Source organism: Schistocerca nitens, chromosome 3 (assembly GCF_023898315.1).
Source record: "Schistocerca nitens isolate TAMUIC-IGC-003100 chromosome 3, iqSchNite1.1, whole genome shotgun sequence".
NCBI classification, from domain to species: Eukaryota; Metazoa; Arthropoda; class Insecta; order Orthoptera; family Acrididae; genus Schistocerca; species Schistocerca nitens.
In genome coordinates, this window is record NC_064616.1 from 897,708,998 (window position 1) to 897,733,885 (window position 24,888).

Below are 24,888 nucleotides of genomic sequence, written 5' to 3' on the forward strand. Positions count from 1 at the left end.
GTATATGTGAATATGGTATTTTAACTAAAAGTTCACAGGTAATCAAAATTAAGTTTAAATGTCAGGCATTACATACCAAAAGTGATAAATAAAATGGAATCTGGATAAGATGTCATGTTTTCTTAACATCACACCCAAACAATGAAGTTTATGGACACAAAAAAACACTCTTCACTGCCAAAAAATAAATAGTAAGAAAGCAGTCAAAGTCCATTAAATACAGTTCTACTTGATTGAGAGGTAGACAATTAACTTTGCTAATGATTTTCTCTACATCTGCACTGAATGAATTAACAAATGATTATTAACATTTTTGTTTTATCCCTAATTTTACTTCTTGTTCCATAATTAAAACTGTGTTATTCCAAAATATGAATTATTTTTCACACCCTACTGTCCTCTAAGAGTGCTCTTACAATGCTAGTAACCTGTATATAGTTTGGTTCAAATGATCTGCTGTAATTTTTGTGTGGTTTAGATGTTTACCAACAGCATCACTTATCCACATTCCATAAAATATTAGTTTGTAAGAAACCAAGGCAGCTACAGGCCAGTTACCTCAATTTCCAGTGGTAACTAGGGACACTAGGCTTTCACTTCTTCCTTTAACTATGATGAAAATTCAGTTCATTTATTCTATATTTGAATAATGCATGTTGTGCTATGGAATAAAATACATTTAAGATATTAATATAACTTTATAGTTGTTATTAGACAGTTACGAGTTATGAATTGTGCATTCACTTTGTAAAATTGTGGCCATTCCCTCAACTGATCTTACATCAAAACATTGACACTAACTGCTGAAGGCATATTATTTGCATATTCATTGAATATAAGTGATCCTAGAATTGATACCTGTGGAATATTATATTTATTATCTGTGCAACTCTGGCCCCACTTTCCATTTACAGTTTTCTAATGTCAGACACTTTATTAGGTTTTTGTAAAAAGTTTCTATTGCATACTAAGTTTCATGCCTTAGAAAGATGCAGAAATAAGCCGAAATTTTTTTTCCATTCATCTCATGCTTCCACTATGCAAGATACATAACTTACTATTTTTTTTCGTTGGACATCTGCGCTACTTAAAGCTATGTCATACCATAATTAATTTAATGTGCTAAGTTTTTCTATGAAATGTCAAACTCTGTTTTGCAGCAGTTTCAAAACAACAGGTATCGCACATCTGATAGTAATAGTGCAATTAATATGTGTAATCACTAAAGCCCCTGGGAATATTAAATATTATACAACTTTTTTTCTGAAAATAAACTTTCCTATCTGCCACTTCAGTATCATACAATTTACCTGTAATTCACTTTCTGTTGTGGCAATTCTGGATAATGAGAAGAATATTAAGATATTGTCCTACATTAACAGTAACAATCTGGATTAATTACTATTGATACTTTACCATTAACAGTAAGAGCTTATACCGTAACACTTAACATGTGTTGTTGAGAGGCAGAATGCTTGTACTGAAACCTATTTGGAAGCCTGTCAGTTCATGTCGTACTCTATCTAAAATACAATAATGGTAATAGTTGAGTTTGCAGTTAGTCCATTGACCTGCTGCTAAATATTACACATGCCTTCATCTGATCATCCTCACAGCATATTTACTGTGTGGCCTCATTGTAGGGAGACTTCACTTTATTTATGTTGTTTCATGAACACAACTCAAGCATTAGAGTGCTGTTTCTGAGTGTGGTCGAAAGTGATCTGGAGAATGTAAACAATTCTTCCTATGTCAAGGGCTTATAGGCTACTCTAACATAATCTGTGTAAACCTGAATCAAGTAACACCCCAAAGCAAACTTAGACCTTTGGGAATAGTAGCATCCTAGTCAATTTCAATCAATAGCCACACCATTGTCATTGCTACATTCATCTAGTACGAAACGTACCCTTAAGGTATAGCTTTTGTTGGAAAGAAGTGTGTCATGCAAAAGATGCTGCAAATACGGTACCCACAGATCTATATCCATTTAGTCAACAGTTATCACAAAAGATGCTTACAAAAGGTTTTAATCAACTTTAGGATTTAATATGAAGCCTCCATGTAAAGCTAGATATATGTTTCAAGTCCTTTGTATTGGTAATTAACAAGACTTTATTAGAGCCTACAAACAGCAACATGGCCTGCAGTAGGGAAATTTTATTTATTTATCATGCCAGAAGCAAACTAAAAAAAAATATTAGATACATTACTACAAACATACATACATTATGGTTTATAAATTAAACTACTCAAGAATGAAATAAATGATTAGACACAGATTGTGTTGTCAAACATAAGATAATTTTAATCTATACAGTGGATGCCCAAAAATTTGCAACTTCCAGTGCACTTTTTGTAGCGTTTACGAGGTCCTCCATGGTGCACACAGTTGGTGGTAGTGTGCATTGTAGTAGATGTGTTGATGTCTGCACGGCAGCTCCACAGTCACACTGGAGAGAGTCCACCTGGAAGCCCCACCTCTCCAGATTACTCTTGGATCTTGTGACAGAAGAACACAGGCGGTTGAATGATTTCCATGTGGCCATTTCTCTGTGTGGCCTGGGGGAAGAACATGTTGCGGGATCAGCCACTCCTCCAGATGCTGGCATCTGACCTGCCATCTCTTCTCCCGGTGTTGATGTGGAGTGTCAGCGAGTGGTTCTGTACTGTGAAGGAAGCTCTTTCTAGACACAGGTCTTTGCTGTGCCGGTTGGTGGCCATGTAGTGGGTGGGCTTCAGATTTTAATGCCTTCTTCATTTCACTCTGTGCTGCTGTATCTCTTCGGATGTCTGGGGGGGCTATGCCGGATAAGCAGTACAGCTTTTCCACAGGTGTGCCTCTTAGACAACCCGTAGTGATACAACATGTCTCATTCAGAGCAACATCAACTTTCTTTGTATGTGTAGATCTGCACCATACTGGGCAAGCGTACTCAGCTGCAGAGTAGCAGAGGGCTAATGCGGATGTGTGCACTGTGTCTGGCTGTGCTCCCCATGTTGTTCCAGTCAGCTTCCTAACCACATTGTTCCTGGCAGCCACTTTTTGCTTTGTTTTTAAGCAGTGTTCCTTATATGTAAGAGCACGGTCCAGAGTCACTCCGAGGTATTTTGGAGTCTTACGGTGCTCTAAAGAGGTTCCTTCCCAATCTATCTGCAAGGTTCTACTAGCCTGTCTGTTTCGGAGGTGGAAAGCACAGGTCTGGGTCTTAGAAGCATTTGGTTTCAATTGATTGTCCCTGTAATAGGCAGTTAATTCTTTCAGAGCATCAGTTAGCTTCCGCTCCACCCTCTCAAAGCTGTGATCTTGTGCTGTGATTGCTCGGTCATCTGCATATATGAAGCTTTGTGTTCCTTCTGGTAACGGCTGGTCATTAGTGTATATATTGAAGAGGGTGGGTGCCAGTACACTGCCCTGTGGCAACCCATTTTTCTGCTGCCTCCATCTGCTTCTTTGTCCTTGATATTCCACAAAATATCTTCGGTTCTGCAGAAGATTTCTAATTAGACAGGTTAGTTTGTAGTCCTTGGTGAGGTTGTATAGCTTCAGCAACAAGAGTCTGTGGTTGACAGTGTCGTAGGCGGTTGAAAGATCTATAAACACCGCTCCTGTTATCTGCCGCCTTTGGAAGCCATCCTCTATATGCTGTGTCAAATTCAACACCTGTGCTGTGCAGCTCTTCCCTTGTCTGAATCCTGCCTGTTGAGGGATCAGTAATGGTTCTATCATATCTGTAATTCTTTGGAGGATCAACCTGTCCAATACCTTATACAGGTGGCATAGGAGGGAGATTGGCCTATAGCTTTTGGGGTCATCCCGGTCTTTCCCTGGTTTATGTACAGCTATAATTTTTGCTTTCCGCCAAGATTTTGGTATCTTGCCGCTCTTGACACAATTATTCATTGCGCCTGGACCAAAGTTCTTGATCTGTTCACTTTTTATGTCATCTACCCTTGCTGCTTTTCCGACTTTGCACTTATTTGGAGCTGAGTCGAGCTCATTCAAACTGAATGGTCGAGACAGAGTGTTTCCCTCTTGTTCGGGCTCCCTTCCCAGGGTTCGTCCCCCGATTTTACTGGTATGGTCAGGTTTACCATTTTTCAAAAGCTGGTGTGCGATCTGGTCTGCCTTCACATTTGTATGTGTATTGGGTTGGAAGGGATCATTTTTAAGGTGTCGTAACAATCTCCAGGCCTTTTGACTACTTCTACTCATCTCACATTCTGTTTAATCCACTGTTCTCTCTTCGCCTCAGAGATTGAGGAGAGAGTATTTTGCGCAGCCAGACAAGTCTCCTCGCTATAAGGGTTTTCTTCATATAGTCGATAGTATCCGTCCAGCAGAGCAGCTGTTTCAGGTGTCACACCCTGCAGATACATTGTCCTACACCCTCTTCGAATTGATGCCCGGGAGCAATGTTTGACAGTTTGAACAAAGCTGTCATACTCTTCAGGAATACGTCGCACAGACTTAATCTCCTTGTCCAGCATCTTAGCAATTTTTTTCCAATCAGATTTCTTGAAATTGTATCTCCGTTTGAAATTCACCTCCTGTGGCCTTATTTCTGGAAGAACTTGACACAGTAGTGGCCTGTGTTGCGTCTTTGGTATGGGCGAGCACACTGATTTGGAGCAAAGCTGTGTGATGCCTTCACTCACAAAGAGGAGGTCAGGGTTAAATCCACGTTGCCACCTGCCACTGTTGAAGGAAGGGGGTAGCTTGCTGTCATGTATAAGAGACAACTGACAGGATTCAGCCCAGGAGAGGACTGCCTCCCCATTTTCGTCATCTTCAGAGTATCCCCACAAATGACTATGACTGTTAAAGTCACCGATTACTACAGACGTCTTGCTGTTATGGAAGTTCCTGGGTGGTGTGAAGGAAAATGCAGCCGAAGGGGGCTTATACACAGAGGTAACCACGCAGTTACTCAGCTCCACTGAGATGACTTCGATGTTATTTTCTACGGTGCAGTGAGCACTGATTATCTGAAGGCCTGGTCTTACAAATATAGCACTTCCATACTGAGAGTGCGGTGTTTCTGCAGCTAGTTTCGTGCCCGGTATTTTTGGTCGTCTCTGTCGCTCATCTCTATGCGTCTCTTGTATACACAGGACGTCGCATTTTTTGTCACGGCATAGGTTGGATAACAGATGTTCTTTGGCTGATGATATGCCTTCAATATTTATAGATATGATAATTAAAGTTGGCTCTGATAAGGACCGTTTATTTACTCGCGTGTTTGTTTGCTTCTGGTGTGAGAGAATCAGCCGTCTAGGTATACCTAGACGCGCAGGGGACGCCCGGATGTGTAAGGCTTAGTTGTAGGGAAATTAAAAATGGTAAACACTTCTGAAATAGTAGCTTCTTCTAAAACCAATTAGTAATATTATATTTACACTCAAGAGAACAGTCGCAGAATAATACAGGTAAATTGCACTGTATCAGTACTGCTCCAGCGTATTGTACTGTACATCTCTGGATAACACTGAGTAATGAATGGCTCCGTCTTTGGTTCATAGCACGTCCTGTCATGTGACAATGTAAATACGATCAATAGAGCCACATTATGAACAAGTGAAGTAAATAAATCCTGCAGCATGACTTCCTAGTAATCAGGCTCATCCTCCTTGTTTCCTTGCAGGAAACAAGGAATGCACATGTAAATAAACAGCACAGTACATGTAAACTTGTACGCATGTTATTTGCAAATAAAATGGAAAACAGTAATGCTAGACAATGTCATAGACAAGTTTACTTCCTTATGCCCCTGACGTTGCTCAACAGCGACACAAAGATATTTACCCAGCTGTGCCTGTACGGCTTAAATGAATGGCCTGATATGTTGTTTCCCCTGATCAAACTTCTTTGGAAGATGCCAATGACATTTGCACTGCACTCTGTCGCAATCGGGACTTGATTACTTCTGCACCTGCTTGTCATGTGCCTGGACTATTGACAGCTCTTGAATCCAGCAAGGTGTCGTATTTGGTCGATATCAGCTACCTGGGAGGGATGCTCAGCAACACAAGATACTCTGACAATACCATCGACATCGCAATGCGTCTCCTTCGTGGTGCTATATCCGAGTACCCTAGACTGGCCGACTCACTGCTCCCATCTTGATCTGTCATTCGGGGCATCAAGGATGGCTGCTCTGTGCACTGTTGTGTGCTTTCATCGTGCAACCATTGCTCTGTGGTCTCCATCAACGCGTGTCTGAGATGTCTCTTGGTGGTCATATGTTCAATTGCACTGCTTATACGGATGATCTCGTCATCGTTCTTTCTTGTGATTCTAAGGTCAGGGAATCACTGACATGGCTACCACCTATGGCAGAGCTTCTGTTAGGTGCCTTAACGTCAATAAATTGAGCGCCATGACTATAGGTGCAGGCCTTCCTGCAGACAGCGCTGCTCCATTGCGTGTAGCTGCTATTATCCAAAGCTTAGTACTCGATTTTGCAAGTGACCTGTGGTGCACCATTGACCTCAATTGCCGGCGCCAACTGCCCATATACGAGCTTGGCTCCTAGATCATCGTTCACACGTCCTCGATCTTTTGCAATGGACAGCACATGTAAATGTCTGTTTGGCGTCACATACCCCCCACGTGGCAGAGACATTTCCTATTCCGCCGTCCGTGGCCCACCACATCCTAGTGGCACTACATTCATATGTTTGCCATGGCTTGCTGTTCAAGATAAGGTAGGAGACATTCACCGCCCCATTATGTAGGGCCGGTTTAGCTCAGTATCATGTCCTTGATGGAACGACAGCGCTTTTTGTCAGCTCTCAGACAGTACTGTGTTGCCGTTGTCCTATGTGGCTTTGCAACCTGCTGCTGGAAATCCTTGAACCATGTTCTGTCTCAGGCCGTATCCAGCTTTCAGACGTCCTGCTCCCCTTCTTTTACTTCTGCCTTATTTCCCTCGAACTGAGCTATGTCTGTACTGTAATATTTCCAACACTCTTGACATCCACAAAGGGATCTATGGTTTTCTTCAGTAGCACTGGTCAGTGAATGTGACTGAGAGGAAGCATCCCACATCGACTAGTGTGCCACTTGGCGATTGGTGTGTACTCCGTATCTTGCCACTAACATCTATTCTGCATGATAACTTATCGTTAGTGGAAATCAAGCATGCTGGCCACTTCTTTACGGGATTCACCTTGCAGACATTCCACTGTGTGTGATGTTCTGGACACAGACGAGCATCGCCTGATGTGTGGATCGGCAATAGGTATTTGGTTCTTGGTGCAACAGATGCTGGTCCTAGTTATCCATATGACTTCTCGTCAGATACCTGCACACCTCCACACCTGCTCCTGTTACTGGACTCGGGATACTTCCCACAAATGGACACACAGTTCAGTACTTGTTTGGTGATGAAAAGAAAAATGTCTTTGATTTTTGGCATTTCTCTGATGAGCGCCATTGTGCAGTTATCCACAATCCGAAATACAGGCAATTTTTCTGCGATTTCCTTTGTAGTGTCGTTCTTAACCCACCGCAGAGTTGACGTTTTACTGCAGTGAGGAATTGATGAATTCCTTTTGCACTGTTAGAACCGGTTATTCTGTGGTCATCAGAATGTTCTTCTCTGTAAACCTATGTGTTGATAGTCTCACTGAGTCTGGCGACTTGCTGCTCCCTCCTCCCTGCACTGTCGATTTCCTACTATTTTCGGTAATATTAATAATAATTTAAAAAAGGGAAAAGAAGCAAGCATAAACAAATAACTCATTGATATTATTTTTGTCTCTACTCCATATTCCCTACAGTTTCCTCGATTCCTGTGGGGGGAGGGAACGGAACAGTCTGCGACCGTGGTCCACTTTGCCACAATCCTTCCTTTGGGCACCAGGAATGTTCCTTTGGGAAGAAAGAAAAAAAACCGACCAGCAGAATTTATTTGCTATTTAGTATTCTTCATTTTTGGAAGGTTCTACGTATTTCTTATGCCTATAATTTTTGTATATTCTGGAATACTCGATGTTTGTCTGAATAGCACCATTCTCCAACCAGGAGCTCTGTTCCGTTCTGTTCTGTTTGTTGGTCGGTGTCAGTAATATAAGCGCTTTTAGCTCTAAGTATTATACTTCATTGACGACCTTGCTGTCCGATTTTGACTTGATTACGAATACGCCATAGTGATATACATTATGTGATCAAAGGTATCCGGACACCTGGCTGAAAATGACTTACAATTTCGTGGCGCCCTCCATCGGTAATGCAGGAATTCAATATGGTGTTCACCCACCCTTAGCCTTTATGACAGCTTCCACTCTCGCAGGCATACGTTAAATCAGTGCTGGAAGGTTTCTTGGGGAATGGCTGCCCATTCTTCATGGAGTGCTGCACTGAGGAGAGGTACCGATGTCGGTCCGTGAGGCCTGTAACGAAGTCGAAGTTCCCAAACGTGCCACAGGTCTTCTGTAGAATTCAGGTCAGGACTCTGTGCAGGCCAGTCCAGTACAGGGACGTTATTGTTGTGAAACAACTCCACCACTGACCGTGCATTATGAGAACAGGTGCTCGAATGTGGAATGTGCCGAAAGATGCAATAGCCATCCCCGAATTATTCTTCGGCGGGGGGGGGGGGGGGGGGGGGAGGCAGGAAGGTGAATAAATCATCAATGTAGGCCTGTGCTGTGACAGTGCCACGCAAAACAACAAGGCGTGCAAGCCCCCTCCATGAAAAACACGACCACACCATAACACCACCGCCTCCGAATTTTACTGTTGGCACTACACGTGCTCGCAGATGACATTCACTGGGAATTCGCCATACCCACCCCCTGCCATTGGATCGCCACATTGCGTACCGTGATTCGTCACTCCACACAATGTTTTTACACTGTTCAATTGTCCAATGTTTACGCTCCTTACGCCAAGCGAGGCGTCGTTTGGCACTTATCGGCGTGATGTGTGGCTTATGAGAAGCTCGACCATGAAATCCAACATTTCTCGCCTCCCGCCTAAGTCTCATAGCACTTGCAGTGGATACTGATGCAATTTGGAATTCCTGTGAGATGGCCTGGGTAGATGTCTGCCTATTACACATTACAACCCTCTTCAACTGTCGGCGGTCTCTGTCAGTCAACAGACGAGGTCGGTCTGTACGCTTTTGTGCTGTACGTGTCCCTTCACGTTTCCACTTCATTATCACATTGGAAACAGTGAACCTAGGGATGTTTAGGAGTGTAGAAATCTCGCGTACAGCGTACCGCGGAGTGCCCCATTCTGCTCTAAAAAAAATGGCTCTGAGCACTATGGGACTTAACATCTATGGTCATCAGTCCCCTAGAACTTAGAACTACTTAAACCTAACTAACCTAAGGACAGCACACAACACCCAGCCATCACGAGGCAGAGAAAAATCCCTGAACCCGCCGGGAATCGAACCCGGGAACCCGGGCGTGGGAAGCGAGAACGCTACCGCACGACCACGAGATGCGGGCCATTCTGCTCTCTCACGATGTCTAATGACTACTGAGTTCGCTGATATGGGGTACTTGGCAGTAGGTGGCAGCACAGTGCACCTAATATGAAAAACGTATGTTTTTCGCGGTGTCCGGATACTTTTGATTACATAGTGTAGGGTGCTGAATATGTTTAGATCACTAAGATGCACACTCAAAAGTGTCAGAAATGAATGTTATCAAAGTTATTCCCTCAAACACAGAAGAAAAAATTAATTTTCAGTACAGCGTATGTTATGAATCGGCGAAAAAATAACTTTCAATTCAGGGTGTCTTCTGAACTTCTCTAAATCAAAAGCGACTGAATATTCTGAATTCTGCTGCTCTAGATAATATAAATTGTTGGCTTCATATTTTGTTAGTGGAATGTAATATTTCTAGTACTTACTGGCATGGAAGGGTCAATACATTCAACTTTTTAAATAGTGGTTTGCATTTTTCTCTTTGCTGATTGAATAAAATTGTTTGATTACTTTCTTTTGAAGATTAAATAACTTAACTGACTCAGAACTTTAAGAAGCAAATATTACATAATTACGTATCGAGTGGAAAAGAGCATAATACATTCCTTATTGATCTTATCATAAAACGTACTTTATAGATTTTTTGATAGATAAATCAATGTACTTTTTCCAAGTAAGGGTATCAGTTCTGGAAACGCCCCAAGAATTTAGTTTCATTTAAAATTCAACATTATCGTTGTCCAGTGATATAGTTGGTACCATTAGATTTCCATTTTGGCAGTGAGAAAGGTTAGTCTGACTGTCTTTGTCACATTAAGAATCAGCGCATTAACTTTAAGCCATGAGTTTAATTGATCTACGATTCTCTCCACAGCAGACTGGAGAGATTCTTCTGTAGCAGGATATGAGAACAGTGGTGTCATCAGCAAACACAATGGTTTTGGCGTCTGATAGGTTATGTATAAAATAAAAACAACGTGATGCCTAATACTGAATAGTGGGAAATACCTTGCTTTATGGTTTGTGTGGAAGAATGTGGAGAGCTGGCTCTTCTTGATGGATTGATTTCATTTCATTCAACATATTGCTCTTGATCTTTCAAACCAGTCATGGGTGATTTTTCTTATTCCATAGGAATATGATTTGTCTTTTGCAGCAAGATGCTCTGATTAAGCATGTCGAAGACATATGTGAGGTCTGGGAAATACATATAGCGGGAAGATTTTTGTTGATGAGCTCCAGAGTAAGAGTTCATAATTCATGTATTGCATCAGCAGTAGTTTTCTTTTCTTGGAATCTAAACTGGGGAGGTGACAAGATTTTTGCTTTGTTTGGAAATGAATTAAGTCTGATTGCCATCGTATTCGCTAGGATCTTCTTTACTCTCCTTTTTATGAACATGTATAATTTTTGTAATTTTGAGCTTTCTAGGAAACGTACCATTCAGGAATGAAGGTTTTATTATGTGAGGAAATGGTTTATTGATAAGGTTACTGCAGTTCTGAAGGAGGGATTTGCTCTTATCCAGTAGATGACTTTTTTCTTTATTTTGCTTGGAATTATTTTGTCTATTTCTGTTTCTGATGTCAACATTAAGAACAGTGTGTCAGGTCGTAAATTTGGTTCTAATTTTAGGAGATAGTTATTCCTGAGGTCCCTCCCATGGTACACTGCCATATTGAAGGCACCTTTAGTGCCAGGCGGGAGAATTTGCGTGCTTTGATGAAGTCAAGAGCTGTGTCAGCGGTAGCGTAGCTACTGGCAGGGTCACCAAAGCCAGAGGGGTCTTGAAAAAGGAGACAGACAAGGTGTAGCACACTATGTGGGGCAGGGTGGGCTCTATAGGCATAGTGAAGCCAGCTTCCCTAAATGAGTAAATCTCGTATAAATCCTGATCCTTCAAGTTCGGGGTTGAGCAAGCGGGTAACAACCCCTCCCTGTAAAAAATTCTTGTTCAGAAACCTCAGAATAAAGAAGCCAGATGGATTTATGGATGATGACATGGCACTGTTAAAGGCAAATGAAAATGAAAAAATGATTTGTTTATTGGAACCTGGAATGTACAAACACTATATAGGGTGGGGGCCCTGAGGTTACTGCTAGATCAACTGATTAAACAAAGGCAGGTATAATTGCCCTACAAGAAATACGATGGGCTGGACATTGATTGCTTGATATGGGAAGCTGGATAATTTTCTACCATGGTTCAGAGAACCACCTTGAATTTGGTACCGAGTGCACAGTAAGACAAAAGTTTAAACTCCTACTGAGTGGAATCACTGGAATAACATATAGAATCTCACATATGAGATTGAAGACCTGATTCTCAAACCACTCGTTGATCAATGTACATGCACCCACAGAAGAATTAGATGACCAGTATAAAGACAACTTCTTTGAGAACCTCGAGAGAACTTATTACAGATACCCTGCCTATAACACTAAAAATGCACAGATTGGTAAAGAATACGATTATCTCCCAACAATAGGAAAACACAGCCTCCACGAGTACAAAAATGACAATGGCCACAGAGTCATTCAGTTTGCACTGTTGCGTAACATGGCTTTAGATAGCACTACGTTCCCACACAAAAAGATTCATAAAGCAACATGGTGGAGACCTGATCAGCTTAACTTCAACCAAATTTATCACGTAATTATTGATGGCAGGCATTGCTCAAACTTAGTAGATGTGCATACTTACAGAGGAGTTAATGTAGATTCAGACCACTACCTTGTAATTACGAAACTATGAGCTCGAATATCCAATGCAAAAATATTCAAAGGAACACCTAAAAGTAAGTATATGGTATCGAAGTTACAATATGAAGACAACTCTAAAATGTACTCTGAGAAGGTTGCTGAGAATCTTGCATTATATACTCCTAGCGTAAGTGATAACCTGGATCAGGATGGAACGCTTGCAGGGATGCAGGCGTTGAGGTAGCAGAAGAAGTGCTAGGGAAAGAAGGAAAACAACTGAGGAATTCCTGGTTTGATGAAGAATGCAAGAGGATAAGTCAGGAGAAAAATCTGGCATACAGGAAAATGCTTGAGAATTCGTATACTCGTCTAACGGTAAGAAATTATCAAGATAAAAGGAAAGAAGGGAAGAAACTACATCGGAAAAAGAAAAAGGGAGTGAGAAAGAAAGAAAATTGAAGAACTGGAGACAGCTGGAAAAACAAATGATGTTATAAAATTTTATCATAAAACATAGTGAAAGAAGAGCATTTTAGCCGCTCAACAACCCGTGTAAAAGTAAAAATGGGACACTGCTAACCTATGATCAAGAGGCATTGGAGCATGGGTAGAGTATTTCAGTGAACTGTTGGAATCTTCAGAGTCCCCTATTGAAGATATCCCAGTCGCTCCAGAAGATGCTGCCATAGTACTGTACCTCCCCCTTCCCAAGGAGAAGTGAACAAAGCAATTGCCAAATTGAAGAACAGTAATTCACCAGGAACTGACACTGTAAGATCTGAACTATTGAAAGCTGGAGGAGTTGAGCTACCTCACAGGATTTACAAGATTAGAGAAAGGAAGAGTTCCTAGAAGAATGGAATGTAGGGATAGTGTGTCTGGAGCATAAGGAAGGAGATCTATTTGAATGCAGCAACTACAGAGGCATAACGCTTTTAAACATTATATGTAAAGTACTATCAAATATCCTGTTTAGTAGACTTTCACCTATAGCAGAAGATATTATTGGAAGCTATCAATGCAGGTTCCGACCAGAAAAGTCAACTGTAAACCAGGTATTTACTCTCCGCCAAACAGTAGAAAAGACCAATGAATTCAATGTTGGTGAGCACCATCTTTTCATTGACTTTAAATCTGTATATGACACAATAAATTGGACCACACTTTATGAGGCAATGCTGGAATTTCGAGGGCATGGAAAACTGGTGCGTTTAATAGAGGTCACCCTAAAGAGCCCCCAGTGTACCGTGCGAGTGCAGTCAAGGCTATCACCTCAGTTTCCCACTCGAACTGGGCTAAGGCTAGGAGATGGGTTTTCCTGCCTACTTTTCAACCTGGCACTTGAAAAAGTGGTACGCAAATTGGGTACTCAGAGGTACTATCTACTATAAGTCTGTTCAATTCCTGGGATATGCAGATGATTTGGATTTAATCAGCAGAACACTTAGAGATCTACAAAGTGCATTTTCAGCTCTAAAACTGAGTGCAGAGAAGATGGGCCTGAGGATTAATGAAGAAAAGACGAAGTGTATGTATAATGGCACTAACCAACCCTCACAGCCCACGATACCCCTTGATGGAATGACATTTGAGCGAGTGGAATGTTTCGCCTATCTGGGCTAAAAGGTAGAAACAAATGGCACCACCGTTACTGAAATTATGTCTCGCATAAGTGCTTCTAACTAATGCTACTTTGGTTGCATTGTAAATACAAGCTTCTATCACGAGGGACTATGTGCCGACTTTAGAAAACGCTGACATGCCCAGTACTTACTTATGGCTCAGAAACATGGACAATTACAAAGCAGGGTGAAAATAAACTGAGATCACAAGAAAGAAGTATATTGAGGAGGATTTTAGGACCTGTATATGAAAAATGGGACCTGGAGAAGGCAAAGAAATGACAAACTTTATGACTGTCATAAGGAGGATGATGTGGTCAAGTTCATAAAGCTGTGTAGACTTAGATGGGCTGGACACGTAATGCGACTCGATGAGGCAGATCCCACAAGAAAAGCCTGCTGCAGTGAACCTGGAGGAAAAAGAGCTAGAGGAGGACCTAGATTGAGATGGAGCGACGAGGTTGGAGACGACGCTACCCGAGTTGGTTGCCGTAACCGGTGGCCCACGGCGAATTCCAGAGAGGAATGGCAGAAAATTATAGAGGCTGCCAAAGTCCCACCCCGGGATGTAGTGGCAATGGAAGAAGAGGATTATTCTTGATGTGGTCAAGTCAGGTTTTCAACTGTTTTTGTGAAGTAGTGATTGAATACATCTGCTATTACTTTATTACTGAAAAATGATTTTCAATTTACTTTTAGATTAATGTCACTTGGTTGTTGTTTTCTTCTACCAATGTTCGAATTAATGATTTGCCACATGCATTTGCTTTTAGTTGACAATTGATTGAGGAGGTTACCATTTTGTAGCTTTAAGGCATCACTAACTACATTCCTAAATATCTGTTTATATGAAGTAAAGTATTTCTTAAATTCTCCACCACTGTCAAGTTCAGTTTGGCTAACAGACACAAGTTCTCTTTCCCTTTCAGATGATCTGACAATTCCTATGGTGATCCAGTTGGAGGGTTTTTCGCCCCTGTTCACTTTTTTTTTGTTTGCAAGGAGAAGTAATAGATAAGATACTAGCAGAAAATGTCTAGGAATGCTTCATATTTGTTGTATATAGTTTGAACCTCTTCTACAGTTTGCTAGTTTTGTAACTGCATATAAGAGAGCGAAGTGTGCATATTGTTTTTATTGAAGTTTCTCATCTGTACAATAATTTTTTTGGGTTGAGGTCTGCTCATGGCGCAGTAACCTGAATAATTAATGCATTATAGCCTGAGAATCCTAAGTTTATAGAGGATAGTGTGCAACTGATATTACTTACAACTTGCTCCTGACTACTATTACTATGGTTTGTTACCCTAGTCGGAAATGTGAACATCTACTCACAGTTTTAGCTATTCATAAAACTTTTGAAGCTTAAATGGCTAGTGTCTTCAGAGAGAAAATTTATGTTGAAGTCACCACGTACTAAATTACTATAAGATTTCCTTTATTTAATTTTTCTGTAACCAACACTAGATATTTGTAGAAAAAGTTCATCTTGGTATAGGATGGTCTGTTATCTGATATTATATACAAATTCTGGTCAGTAAGCTCTACACATGACAATTCTTTTTCAAAACCATGGGGAAAACACTAGTTTAGTGATGTGGCTGTAATGTTACTTTTTACAACTTTGCAGCTTCCTTCACCACTAAAAGGTTTTGTTGAAAAGTGATTCAGAAGTGTGAACTGTGATAACACAGCCATTACTATTTCGAAAGACCTCATGAAATGTTCATTAATATTACTCTCACAGTACTGAAAGGGGTTTTCTTCTTTATGTGCAAGGTATGTAGCGTTTTATTGTGCAACTTTTAGGCAATGCGTTTTTCCAAGTACATTTCTTAAGGAAAAATAAGTACCAGTACTTATGAATAGCTATTATTGATAGGTCTGTACCTTCTTTGATCTGATCCCTAACTACATTACGTTTGAAATTTTCAAAAAGCAGCTTTAGTAGAGCCTAACCTGTAAGTTCTTCTCTTTTTTCAAACTTTTGCAATTCAGGAAATATTACTACTGTTTGATGTAGTGGTATTATCATTCAGATTTCAGAATACAGATAACTCACAATGCAGTGTTACTGTGTCTGGTCCTAATTTTACTGTGTTCAGAACTGTATACTGAATGAAAGTGTGGTTCTTGGTGAAATATTTGAAATATAAAATTTGGGTTCCAGAAAATTTTTGACAGGCTTTAATAACAGATGGAGAGAAAGAACACAGCCAGAAATCAACTCTTAAAAACAGAGCCTGGTGTAAAAGCCGTTCAAGGAATGTACTGCTCTTGTTTATTCAAAATAACTACTTTGCAGAATGTCCAAAGTAACCTACTCCAATACTTGTCTTTTATGTTGTTATTGAATAGATAATAGTTCTGTATTTCAGGATTTTGTAAAGCCCTCTTAACCAAAAGTTGGAGCAGATACATTGATAAATGGCTCTGTTATTCTTCATTCTCCAGTCAACGTTTACAGATCCGTAAAGGTACTCATCTGCATTTCAATAGTTGGACATATTGACTCATTTATTATCTATGCATTGTTTGAATACCAAGTTATTCATATTTACTTCATCCTGACTTCACTGAGCAGGGTGGCACAATGGTTAGCACACTGGACCTACATTCGGCAGGGAGACGACAGTTAAAACCTGCGTCTGGGCACCCTGATTTAGATTTTCCATGATTTCCCTAAATCACTTCAGCCAAATGCCACAATGGTTCCTTTGAAATGGCCCAGCAAATATCTTCCCCATCCTTCCCTAATCTGATGAGACTGATGACTTTACTGTTTCGTCCCTTCTCCTGAGATTAGATTGGATTATATTAGTTTTTTGTTCCATAGATCCATGCTGAGGAGATCCTCGTGGATGTGGAACATGTCAACTTTTTTTTTTTTAGCTGAAATAACAGTACTAATAGTACGAATATATACAATACATCATTCGTTTCTATTAAAAAATTCGTCTATGGAGTAGAAGGAGTTGGCCACTAGTAAGTCTTTCAGGCTCCTTTTATATTGATCTTTATTTGTAACTAAATTTTTTATGTTTGCTGGCAAATTATTGAAGATGAGTGTTCCTGAGTAATAGACCCCTTTTTGAACTAAAGTAAGTGCTTTTAAGTCTTTGTGCAGATCATTTTTGTTCCTGGTAATGTATGTATGAACTGAGCTGTTTGTTGGAAAAACAGATGTATTATTTAGGACAAATTTCATTAAGGAGTTAATGTACTGAGAGGCAGTGGTTAGTATACCCAGTTCTTTGAAGAGGTTTCTACATGACGTCCGTGAATTTACTCCACAAATAATACGTATTACACGCTTTTGGACTCTGAAAACTTTTGTTTGACTTGAAGAGTTACCCCAAAATATTATACCTTATGACATTATGGAATGAAAGTAGGCAAAGTATGCAAGTTTTTTCATTTTTATGTAGCCTATGTCTGCTAACACTCGAATTGCAAATACAGATTTGTCAAGGCATTTCTGCAGTTCTGTGGTGTGCTCCTCCCAACTGAATTTATTATCAAGTTGTAATCCCAGGAATTTAAGACTGTCAACCTCTTCTATCTGCTCTTCTTCATACTTTATGCATATGCTGGGTGGAAACCTCTTACAGGTTCTGAATTGCATGTAGAGAGTCTTTTCAAAGTTTAATGTCAATGAGTTGGCTTTAAACCATTTATTAATATCCATGAAAATATCATTAGCAGATCGTTCTAGAACTACACTCGACATACTATTTATTGCAATACTTGTGTCATCTGCAAAGAAAACGAACTCTGCTCCTGGCATTGTAACTGATGAGAGATCATTAATGACCACAAGAAAAAGCAATGGCCCGAAGATGGATCCTTGTGCGACACCACATGTAATTTCTTCCCATTCTGATGATGACTGATGACTTAATTCACTAGTCCCTTGTACTGACACCTATTGTTTCCTGTTAGCTAGGTATGACTTGAACCATTTTGCAGCACTGCCCGTGACACCATAGAATTCTAATTTGTTTAAAAGGATGTTGTGGTTCACACAATTAAATGCCTTTACAAATCAAAGAAAATACCTGCTGCTTGTAATTTGTTATTTAATGAATTAAGTACATTTTCACTGTAGGTGTAAATAGCCTTCTCGATATCAGAACCCTTCAGAAATCCAAACTTTGTTCTTGATAATATGTTGTTTGTGGTCAGATGGTTGAGAAGCTGCCTGTACATTACTTTTTCTAAAATTTTTGAGAATGCCGGCAAAAGTGATATCGGTCTGTAGTTTGATGGTATCTCTTTATCCCCTTTCTTGAATAGAGGCTTAACATCTGCATATTTTAGCCAGTCAGGAAATGTCCCAGTTATAATTGACTGGTTACACAAGTAACTTAGGATTGTACTAAACTCACAAGAACATGCCTTAATTAACTTTGTTGATATTTCATCGTAACCACTAGAATGCTTTGTTTTCAAAGATTTTATTATGGAAGTTATTTCTTTTGGTGAAGTGAGTGACATATTTATGTAGCTGAAGCTATTTGTAAAGGCTAGTTTCAGATATTCAAGGGCATTATTTACTGATCCTGACAATCCTATTCTATCAGTAACGGATATAAAGTACTTGTTAAATAGATTTGCCACACTATGCCCATCGCTTACTAATGTGTCATCTACCCTTAATGCTATTTGCTCCTGTTCCTTTCTGGTTCTACCAGTCTCCTCTTTCACTATATCCCATATTGTTTTTATTTTGTTCCCTGACATTGCTATCTTCTTCTCATGGTGCATTTGCTTAGATGTCTGAACTACTTTTTTTAATATTTTACAGTATTCCTTGTATTTAACTAAATCATCAGTATAGAAGCTATTCTTGGTCGACAGATACATTTTCCTTTTTGTCTTACAGGAAATCTTTATTCCTTGTGTAATCCGTGGTTTTATTATAGACTTCTGTTTAATTTGAGTAACTTTTAGAGGAAAACAGTTTTCAAACAGCCACTGCCTCCTGACTTCCACCTATATGAACACTAAAATAGGCTTGTACCTGCAAAATGTGAGTGTATTGAAAGCACTGTAGGAGCAGACTTTCAAGAATTGTATTTCACAGGTGGATTCATTTCACCTATAAAAATTTGATGGTATTAATTAAATTGGAAAAGACTCTATGAAGAAATGAATCCATTTTCATATGATTTCCACTGACTGCTTCTTTCTCACATACTTACCTAAAATTTAGAGTTAAACATTAAAGACCATATCACAACATGTGAAGAATTTATCTGATTGAGTCAAGTTAGAAATATAAAGATTATTCTGAAATTGTGAAGAAATATAAAAATGAAACATTGTTTTTGCATTATAAAAATGTATGTGCTCACAAGGGCACAGTGCTAGCAAAACATAACAAGACACTAATTAACTGAAAACAATTAAAATGTTATTCACTCTTCATTAGCTTCGTATTTTTTTCGAATTTGGTAATCAGTCCTACACTTCTTAAAATTTTGCTATCATGACATCACACTTATCTTAATTTTTAATAATTACTACCAGAATTTCCTTAGCAGATACTTTATACCTTACCTCCGAAAGTATGCAAAAATGTAGTTATAGATTTAAATATGAAAATAAACTCTTCAACTTTACACATGTATGAAGTAACATTTATTGATAATTATTACATTTAGCAAGGTGTCAGTCTTTAAAGGAGCAATTCTCTTTACTCTAAGAGAATGAGAAAATAGCTATGCCTACAGATAATTACATTACATACTTCTGTAATTTACTGAGTAGATACTTACTTAAACATTCACTATAATATTTAAACATAGAACACAAAAATATTTTGAACACATTTTAGTAGTACACTTTTTGAAAACATTACAGAGTATAGAGTTTACTCATTATTCAACACAGAATAGTGACATAACTGTGAAGTATATTTTATTTAAACACTGTTTTTTTATTAAGACACACAACATGTGGGTTAATTATCTAATTTTCCAGATTTTTTGGTTTTTGCCTTCACTACTTCCCGGAATCGATTTACTATGCAGTATTTTATACACCAAACCTGGAAAACAAATATAACCAGTAGTAACAGATGTAAAAATCTTTCTTTCAAACACAATACAGTCATAGGCACCACTCAATCTCATACTACACAATAATATGTTATAAACTTTATCCTACAATGTTATAAAATACATGTAACAAGATGTCAGATGTGTTGGATGGTGTGTAGGTTACATCTGACAAAGATACCCAGTACCACAGATAGTTTCTACCTAATTTGACGAACAGTAAACACACATAACTGAATTTTGTGTAATGTGTCACCATAAATCTGTAAGTTATTATGACTGCAGCCCAACAGACAGTCATTTCCTGCTAGGTAACATTCATGATGACACTGATAGGTATAATGTTCATAAAAATCATGGTAAACTTTGTGACTACGTCTTTGACAGTTTTCACACATGTTAAAGCTGTTTTATTTAGAAGAATAAATAGCATTTTTATATAATATGTTGTATTTTAGTGAGACAATAAATCATACTTATTAAATTTGTGAAATGAAAGACATATTTTTATTACTAAAGGTGTCACATGAGGGGCCTGTGCATTAATACAAAAGGTATAACAGTAACTGGTGTTAATTGTTTTCTGTAGATTTTAACAGACATTCTTCTCACTGATTTATTCAGTCAGTGATGACAATCATGGTTTATTTTATTTATGTGCTTATTTTTTGACTGTAGCCAGTTTTGACAGTGTCAGTTAACTGAATAAGTAAATTGCTTAGTATGCTGGGAAGCAAGCCCTGTGTTCATGTCATGAGTATATAATTAAACAAACGTGATACACACAATTGAGCTCAGTGGCATATTGTATTGAACTAGCATTGTTCCAGATAGGTATGCAACATAAAATGAATGTTGGTATACTTTTCTTCAATTTTTTCAGCTTATTGATCTGTGTTTAAAAGGGTTCTTTGTATATGTGAACAATAATGCTAAGACCAAAATAGTCAAAAAGTGGATGTCAGTTTCCAATAGGCTCAAAAATGGTTCAAATGGCTCTGAGCACTATGGGACTCAACTGCTGTGGTCATCAGTCCCCAGTTTCCAATAGGCCCTATACTTCTGCAAGCAACAACATTACCATCAACAGGTCCACTAATGAACTGATTACCGAAGAGCTCACACAGGCCATATATATAAGCACTAAACCAGCTTCTAGACCTTCAGTTCCACAGTGGACCTTATGATAGCAATGTGGTTGCTTGTCAAAATATTTTGCCTGTTGAAGACTGGCTTCCATACATTCACCATTGGACTATATCATCATGAACTAATTCGGGAGTAGTAGAAGAACCACAGTTATAAAAGCATTTTGAACAGGGTGTCTACTCAAAACTTGAAAAACAATTTTTCTGAGGATTCCAGGTATGTGAAGCAACAGGGCATCATAAGAAGTCTGTGATAAATTAACGTTGAGTGGAGGGGGGGGGGGGGAAGGGGTGTCATTTCACAGTAAAGTTGAGATACACTGGGCAGTTTTTTTTCAGTTTATTGATCTGTGTTTAAAAGGTTTCTATGTATATGTGAACAATAATGCTAAGATTAAAATAGTCAAAAACTGGATGTCAGTTTCCTATAGGCCCAATACTTCCGCAAGCAACAACATTACCATCAATAGTTTGACTGCAGTTTTTAAACATAAATAATTTCTATGCAATAATAATCACATAATTAACTCACTTTAAAATTTGAAGTATTTTAAATTTGTGGTTTATAAAACTCAATATAATTAAATTCTAAATCTAGGTAAAAAATTGTACAAAATTTCCTGAGATTTTCCTGATTTTTCCAGCTAAAATCTAATCCCCCAAGAATTCCAGCTATTCCAGAAGAATCACCACAATATTGACAGACCAAAACAGAATCGGTGCCAATTCTTATAATGCAAAACTTTAATGTTGTGCTGAGATTTCATGTATTGCTGTGTTCTTGTATTTTACTTTTATGAAATCATGCTGTTACTTTGACATTAAGTAAAATTTACCAATAAAGCGTTTCAGTCTAATAAAACAATTTCTTGGCTATTTCTGGATATGTGTTGAGTTAGCATATAGACCTGTAACTTTCTCATCCCTTAAGAGATAGAGGAAATCTCATTTCAAAGAGATGAATTAACTATTTGAATGAATATACCTAAGTATATTTCTCACATTCCATTACAAGTAAATCAAGTAGATACTTATTTGGTCATGTTGTTTTAGCTGTGATGACATCAGTGCTTGGAATGTGGTGCAGGTACATTGACACCTACCCTATGATAGTTCCCGTTTGCTAGGTCCTCAGTAATTTTACCGAAATACCACAAAATGAAACAACTGTATAAATTTGCTTTTGAAACTTTTATTATACTGTGACGCTTATTTTTAGTCTCATTTCTTACATTTAATTATTAGACCTCTCTATTACTTTACCATTATATAATTTTTGTTACTGTATAACTTCTTTGGAGATTGCACAATTAAACCATCGCCTTTGGAGATGTGGTATACCAAAGTTCACATTACCAGTATCCTAACATAGTAACAATCTCAAACAAACAGTAATGTTTAGGATATAAAGCACACGATAATGATTAGATTGTGGTGCTGAGCATAATGGTTTTACTATTACATTTTCTGGTTTGTTTCGTATTTTATTGTTCATGATAAATTGACTCTGTTCTTTAGTTCAGTGTCTGCCTGTACCATTAACTTTTTTCAAACTCAAAATGCAGAATAGTTGTGAAGAAAGGGATACATTCACCCTTATTTTACTGGTCACGTCATGAGCCAAGTGTAACCACAGATACAAGATAAATTACCCAAGTGGACATTCGTTTGTTCCTTTATCTTGGTTCCACAACAAAAGCAGATTGTGTTAAAAGCTAATGCATGCAGGCCTTCAGGATCATTAAGCAAATGTTGTTTGCAAAAATTCAACTTGTTTGCTATTCTGGTGAGGTTAGGACTAGTCGAGTTTTTTCTTATTTGAGAGGGGGCAGGAGGTAGAATTAGAGTCAGAAAAAATTTCTCAGTTTGAGAGGTATGCAGAATGACTAGTGGGAACAAATGTAACATATCTAATACATGGTGATTTGTATTGGTTGTCACATGTAAAAATAATCTGTTTCGGATTTTTGTCTACAGAGTACTTACTACTTTGTTATTTAATTGGGTGCATCAGGCCATAGTAGTTACTTAAGAGACTACTTTCGGAAAACGGTCCAAACTGTGTGGTTGGCTACAAGAATAATGTAGACTCTAAGCGATGGGAAGGTCCAAAGAATAATTTTTATCAAGCAGTGGATGTCGAATGAGAGAATAAGGTGATTTTTATGATTAGTCAGTTTTGCAAAATGATCATGTAAGAATGAAATAGGCACAATTTAATACCCTGGAGGATAGGTATTATTATATGAATTTTACCTGTTTTACAAAGATAGACTCGGGCTATATACCAATGAGCAAACACACTTGAGGCATCAGATTCTGTGGTGAGAGTAATTACCAGACAGGTGATTGTGTCAGAACAGAAGAAAGAAATAGGCCTATACCTAATTCTTTGCACATTTTATAGTTTAAATTCCACAGTATATAGTAAAGATTGAAGGAATATTTTTAAGATATTGAAACGACAGCGCCTAATTTAGTTTTTACAAACATCAATCAAATTACTCAAATAAGAGATCACGTTACTATAAACACCTTGGAGATACATGAGTACTCTGCAGTTCACACTTTAGTGCGTAACAGAGACTTTCAGGCTACTTCTCTACTGCTCCAATCTCGAACAGCTGACGGCAAAAATGAACACCTAAATCTCTCCGTGCGGGTTCTGATTTCTCTTAGTTTTTCAATAAGGTTATTTCTCCCTAAGTAGTTGTGAGACAACAAAATACTTTTGTATTCGAAGAGAAAGATGGTAATTGAAATTTCGTGAGAACATCTCGACGTACGGCGCCTTTGTTATAATGTTTGCCAATACACTTCGCTTACCATATATGTGACACTGTCGCCCCTGTTCTCGCGATGAATAGGAAACAAGTTGCCCTTTTTTGAACTTTTTCAATGTCCTACCTAAATCTAGTTTGGTAAGGATAGCATACTAGACATCAATAATCTAGAACAGGACGGGCAAGCATAGTGTAGGCAGTCTCTTTAGTAGATCTGTTGCATCTTCAAAGTGTTCTGTCACTAAAATGCAGTCTTTGGAAAATTTGGAAGTTTGTGGTAAGTTAATATGGGACCCAAATGCAGAAGTCGTCGGCCTCTAGCCTTACACACTACTTAATCTAATTATAACCAACTTACGCTAATGACAACAAACACATCCATGCCCGAGGGAGGACTTGAATCTCCGAAGGGGAGAGCCCCGCGAACCGTGGCAAGGCGCCCCAGACAACGCGGCTACACGGCGCGGCCGCAGTCTTTGGTTCAGCTTCCCACAAAATTTTCTGTGATGCTTCCAATTTTAGTTTCTCATAATTACAATCACTAAGGTATTTAGATGAAACGACGAGCTTTAAATTTAATATTAATTGTGTAGTAACCGAAATTTAAAGGAATTTTTTTAGCACAAATCATGCGTACTAGCAGCTCACACTTTATGATATTCGGCAGCAGATGCCACTTCTCGCAGCATGTAGACATCTTGCGTAAACTATTTTGAAATTCGAATTGATGTTTTGACGAGTTTACTATAAGGCAAATGACAGCAACATTTGCAAACAATTTAGAAGGGCTGCTCAGCTCGTCTCCAAACTGTTTACATAGATTAAGAACTTCTAGGGGCTATAACACTTCCTTGGGAACTCCATATACCACTTCTGTTTCCGTTAGTGACCGACGGGAGGCCCTAGCCACACGACATTTCATTTTTTATCTCGTGAATTACTAGTATGATGTTTCTGGCGGGAAATTGCAAATCAAGTTGCACAACTGAGATGATAGTCCATTGGGACACTGTTTGATAGAAGATGCTTGTGAGGAACCATGTCAAGGGCTATCTGGAAATTTAAAAATATACATCAACATGAGATTCTCTGTCGATGGTACTCACTACTTTGTGTGAATA

General features: G+C 38.7%; 1 protein-coding gene across 1 annotated transcript in view; it reads right to left on the reverse strand.

Annotated features, from left to right (window-relative positions):
• Window positions 1-19,739: 19,739 nt before the first annotated feature.
• Window positions 19,740-24,888, reverse strand: part of LOC126249468 (uncharacterized) — a 58,504-nt gene continuing 53,355 nt past the window's right edge. The window contains exon 5 of the mRNA XM_049951123.1: window positions 19,740-19,826. Within this exon, the coding sequence (XP_049807080.1) occupies window positions 19,740-19,826 (87 nt within the window). The remainder of the gene's footprint in view (window positions 19,827-24,888) is intronic.